Source organism: Protopterus annectens, chromosome 15.part0, assembly GCF_019279795.1.
Source record: "Protopterus annectens isolate FY-2018-M chromosome 15.part0, PAN1.0, whole genome shotgun sequence".
In the NCBI taxonomy this organism is placed as follows: Eukaryota; Metazoa; Chordata; order Ceratodontiformes; family Protopteridae; genus Protopterus; species Protopterus annectens.
Window position 1 is genome coordinate 754,727,340 of NC_056749.1, and position 6,000 is coordinate 754,733,339.

Sequence of the window (6,000 nt, forward strand, 5' to 3'; positions counted from 1 at the left end):
TGGAAGGCCTATGCAAAAAAAAAATGGGACACAGAAAAAACAGCCTCCAATATCTCAGCAGTGACTGGGACAATGCAGATTAAGGTGTATACTTGGCAAGAGCTGTGGTGCGCAATTTGACTATCTACAGAAAAACTGTGTACAACAGATGTGTATTTATGTAAATTACAGTTAAAGCAAGTATTTAAATGTTCTCATGTTTTCAGACAGTTGTATAACATCATTAATTTTCAGTTTATGTTTTCATCTATTTTCAGAGAATACTGACAGAAACATATACTACTAGTTTAGTTTCCGGAATATAACATTACCAGTTTTCAGTTTTGCTTTTATCTGCGTGTTCAAGCAACACTGGCAAAACATATTAATTTAGTAATGGTTTAGTTATTTTCCAGACTATATGAGATGCTGAACACCAGACAAGAACCAGGAAAACACAAACACTGTAGATAATGCAGCAAAGAAATCCAGACACCAACTTAGTGCTTTTGTCCACTTTTAATTCAACTGAACTTCATCAGGAACAAAATCACCCATCACACAAACCAATAAATATAAGTTTCAAACAGTCACATGATGAAAATAAATCATTCAAAATATAAAGGCACAGCTGTGAATAATAAAATCACAACACTATACTGCTACAAATAATATAATAACGCCCTATAGAACATATGTATTCAAAGAATATAAATCACAAAGAAATGTGTGCATATAAATGTATAAAAATATATAGAAATGTTGGCAAATATACACTGTAAAATAACATATCATGGTCTTTGTGCTTGTAAAAAGCACTTGATATTAACCATCTCGTTGAGCCACTAATAAAATTTGCCAAAGACTTTCATGACATTCTAAAATGATTTAAAAATTCTCACTGAACAAGCTAGCATCTACTTGCTCCAAAACACAAGCACAAAGACACAAAGAAAAAGGACACCGACAGAGTATGCAAACTTATAGATCTGAAATAGAGAAAGCATAGGTTTTAATAAACTATTACAGCTCATAAATATTTACAGGATATTTAAGGCATAAATTCAGAAGACAGACATCTATTACAGCAGATTGAAATTAAAAAGGTAAACAGAATTGTTAACAACTCTAGCTGAAAATTTAATGACGCGAGTTAATACAACATATGGTAATTAAGTTTCCAGATCAGTTATAAAAGTATCTCTCTAGTTCTGATTTAAGCTGGTCTTCAGAAAATAGCTATCATGCTTGATAGGCTATATAATAAAAAGAAAATGGACTAAACAGTACAATGTGTGAAGGTTTAACTCTAAGGACAACAGGAAAAGGTTTAATTTGGTATAAGACAGAGGTATCATGGTTCAATAGGGCACCAGTTAATATGGTAAAAACAAAGGCAATAGACAGTGTAATTTTATCATTACAGCGTAAAGAGATAGGGAAGAAAAATAGGCAGGGTTAACAGATCATACTCTGTCTAACTAAATTGAAGGCTCATAGAGACAAGTTGAGGATGAGTATGGCATTTTCTTCGTGCTGTTTCTGGAACAACAGGATTGAAAGAATTACCTGGCCTAATCAGTTTTAAAAAACACAGACGTAAAAGGCAGTGATTTTCTGAATAATGTGCAGGTTTTAGATACATCACACACATACAGCAAAAGACTCTAAAGGCTATAGATCTAAGTAATGGGGAAATAGCTGGACCAGGTATTTTTCCTGCATATAGAAGTGTTAAATGCATTTGGAGCTAAAAGTACCTTTGAAATCATAAAGGACATCACAATCTATTAAGCTACATCTGCAGATTATGAGTGAAGTGGCATAAAGCCCATATATTCAAACCAGACTACAGTAGTTAGTAATACAGATATGAGGTAACTACAAAAGAAGGTCCCTGTAAGTTTTCATCAGGGAGCTCAGGGGGGAGCTGTTAGACTGAAGGCTTTCACTGTATTCTTAGTAAGTTTACTATAGTACATTAAGATAAAATAATAGGCCTGAAAATACAGAGCCAGACTTATGCATTCAGTTTCCAGGAAAGACATTTCAGTAGAAAGGAAAAGATAATCTTGCTGGCTAAGTGCAAGATGTGCAGAAATAACAGTTCTCAGGGAGAGCTACAGAATGTTCTTTCTCAAGGGAAGGATGTGCATAATTGCAGTGGAATGCTACATAATGAATAGACTGTGAGGCACAAGTGAGGCAACACTTGTAAACCAAGGCTAAAGAGGCATGTAAAACATTACAGAGTTTTGGTATTATTAGGAGATACTTCAGACACAGTCAGTGGAATCAGTTAAGTTAACTTATGGACTAATATGCAAACTTTTTTTTTTCAGTACAGACACTCGGGCCTGAGAACAGAAGTCAGGTTAAACATCCATACAATTCAGGAAGAAAAGACAATTTCAGCTGATATTATTCAGGAGAATCAGAATATGCGTGTAGAAACTTTGGATATATTTAGCACTGTTAATGTTATCCAGCATTCTAGAATTTCTATATACTATAATTGGAGACAGCATTCAGACATTGTTGACATCTAATAAAGCATTATTAATCTAACTACAGCATGTAGAGAATTTATTCTGAAAAGTACAAAAAAAAAATCCTGGCCTGTAAAGGAGAGATTGGAACCTGTTCAGCACAAGGTTGGGTAATTAACAGATAAAGACATTCATTCCAGTCTCATTTTAGTTGTTTCCAGTATATTCCAGTATACTATATTCTTATAAATTCTTTCTTAATATATGTATATAACATATATCTATCTATATCAACTAATCTATCTGTATCTCACTCTCTCCGCATATATATATATATATATATATATATATATATATATATATATATATATATATATCAACTTATCTACCTATATATGTATGTCTGTATCTCACTCTCTGTGTGTATATATATATATATATATATATATATATATATATATATATATATATATATATATCAACTTATCTACCTATATATCTATATCTGTATCTCACTCTCTCTGTGTATATACATTATATATATATGATATATATGGGTCTACTTCTAAATTTCAAACTTTCACAAGTTTGAATTTCTTATGCTTGAGACCATAACACTGAACTTGTGGAAGTTTCAAATTTAAATAAAAAATAAATAAATAAAAACAAAAATGTTTCTTTTAAGTTTTTGCAGGGTGCAAGCCTGCCTGCACCCCCTATACCCCTGCTAATTAAATATGCCAACTCCAAGATCACACTACAGCAAGGAAAAGAGTAAATATACCACTCCGTGCTGTACGGTGATCTCCATTTATATGGTTTGAACTTTCACATTTTATCTTATGGTCTCAACCATAAGAAATTCAAACTTGTGAAAGTTCAAAATTTAGAAGCAGACCCATATATATATATATATATATATATATATATATATATATATAAATATATATATATATATATATATATATATATATATATATATATATATATATATATATGTAAATATATATGTGTGTGTGTGTGGATCTAGTAAGAAAGATCAAAGTTGAAAATGCAAACATCAACATGCCTATGCTAAGAAACAGCAGTGGTGCATGAAAATCTAAAACAAAGGAAAGCAAATAAAAGTATTTCACCCCTCATGTGGGGGCTATGCCTCCCCGATACATCTTGCTAATTATATATACTAACTATGAGATCTCACAGAATCCACGGTGGTGCAATGGTAGCATTGTTGCCTCACAGCAAGAGGTTCTCCCGTTCGATTCTCAGCTGGAGTGCGGGGAGTGCCTTCTGTGTGGAGTCTGCATGTCCTCCTCGCGGTTGGGTGGGCATTCGAAAGACATGCATAAATGGGCGTGCCTTTGCTAAAGGTTGAACGTCAAGCTGGCACCTCAGCATTCATGAAAATCTACTGCCAATCATTAGTGGACCGGAATTCCGCTGTGGGAAAAGCCGAAGGACAACAACAACAACTATGAGATCTCATAGATATAGGTTAAGGGCATTTTCCCTAACCAGTGGAATTGTGCAATCTCAGACAAATGTCATCCAGCTGCTTAGCTGATCATAAGCAGCCAACTAAACAGCTGTCGACCAAACACACACTTAACATTCTGCAGGGAACCCATGTATACCTATATACATATATGAATTTTATATATATAAGTTCCAAAACACTTCCAGCACTCGAAAATGAGAAGGCAACACGAGAGTTTAAACATTTATTGCCAGCACAGTCTGCCCCACAGACCGGTTTCGCTTAAAAAAGCATCATCAGTGTATACCCCAACGCATATGCGTCCTGCTTAAATCATCGTACATTTAAAGTGACAAGTCCAATTAAATACATTCTCATACAATAAACATTATGCCACACATATGCATGAACCTGTGTTACCAAATATAACAAACTTGTTCAAAAACATATTATTGAACATATTTTAAAATGCGAGTAATGAGAAATATTAAATTAATATACTACTTAATAGTATATATATTTTTAACTCGCATATAAATATGTAAACAATATGAAACATGTAGCATAACTAAATAAATTTCTAAGTAGACCCCATATCTTATTTACCAAACCTACTTAAACTATAAGAAAATACTAGTTACCTATACCTAATATAAATAAATCCCACTAACTATGGACAACTAACTATCTATTGTCATTAGCTACCAATGGTCTTTAAGACCTGGCTTGAAAAGAGCTGGAAGCTAGCAGCATTTAGCATCTACCTGTGAAAATACACCGACCTCAGATCTTTGGCAGATGCTGGAAGTCATAAAACAATTGCATTCTTTCACTTTCAAAACTAGTAATTATTTAACATTAAAGACAATACAGAGAGCTCCCTACTATAGACATTCTGTCTCTTGATGGCATAAAGTAATTTAATTTCAGCTATTTTTCTGAAGTTAACCTCCTGTATTCTAGTTTCCACTGTTAAAATATATACATTTCAACAGTTACAATAGTGCATGTACATTTCTGCTCCATTCCAAGCACTTTGTAAAAACACTTTAAAACACACATATCTGTACAAACAGGTTTTATATAACCATAACATATCTTTCTAATACAGTTGTAACACAAGTCATCTTATATAAATCATGTTGATATTCACAAATGACATATAGTTATTTACAAAATTCCAGATAGCTTTGCTGGCAGTATCCCCCTTTGTCACAGTAACAAATAGAAGAAGCATGCATGTGGTCTTACCTAAAGATGTTCTGGCAGGTGTGGAGTCTCTCTTGATCCAGAATGACACCCAAGACAGCACAACAGTCAGAATGCATGGGATGTATGTCTGAATGGCAAAATAACCCATCTTCCGACTAAGGTTAAAGTAAACTGTCATAACAGTGTAGTCTCCTAATTTGGATCAAAGAAATAAAAAAAAGATGATTTCTTAGAATCTGTTTATAGTCTGTGAAACTTTTGCAAAAGAAAACACCCAGAGCAACTTACAGATAAAAATATTTGCATCTTCTTTTTCTCAATTTACATTACTGTCTACCAGTTTCTGCCCAAGAGATTTATACATTTCAATCTTCCACATTATTTGCCATAACACATTCTAAATGTGGAACTGGTAATTTAATAAGCACAATACTTCAATAAGTGTAACTTTGTGAAACAAATATTGATCTCAGAGCTCTCAAACATTGTCTACAAGTCTAAATCTTTTCAAAGGCAATAAGTATGTGGGCCAAACCTCAAAGTCAGAAAGAAACAAAACCAATGCTTAATTTGTAGAGTGAATTCATACCTACAGTCTTCCAATTTCCCACTGTATCTACAAACAGCTAAGTTACCTAAATCAACTGAACAACTCATATGCAAACATTTTATGATCATTGTGATATGAAATGTTATATGTTGTGGGGGGATTAAGTAATAGAATGCATTACGTTTTAGAGCATATTCATTAGGAATCTATATTGCTATTTGTGTATTTCACTTGTTTTTTTTTCTTTAAATATACATAGAAAAAATATATTTTCACCACGTTCTAGTAGT

The 6,000-nt window shown here is 33.0% G+C and overlaps 1 protein-coding gene across 1 annotated transcript in view; it reads right to left on the reverse strand.

Moving 5' to 3' along the window:
- LOC122790048 (gamma-aminobutyric acid receptor subunit gamma-4-like) overlaps nucleotides 1-6,000 on the reverse strand; it is a 3,058,882-nt gene that overhangs the window by 154,156 nt on the left and 2,898,726 nt on the right. The window contains exon 8 of the mRNA XM_044057614.1: nucleotides 5,200-5,352. Coding sequence (XP_043913549.1) covers nucleotides 5,200-5,352 — 153 coding nt within the window. The remainder of the gene's footprint in view (nucleotides 1-5,199; nucleotides 5,353-6,000) is intronic.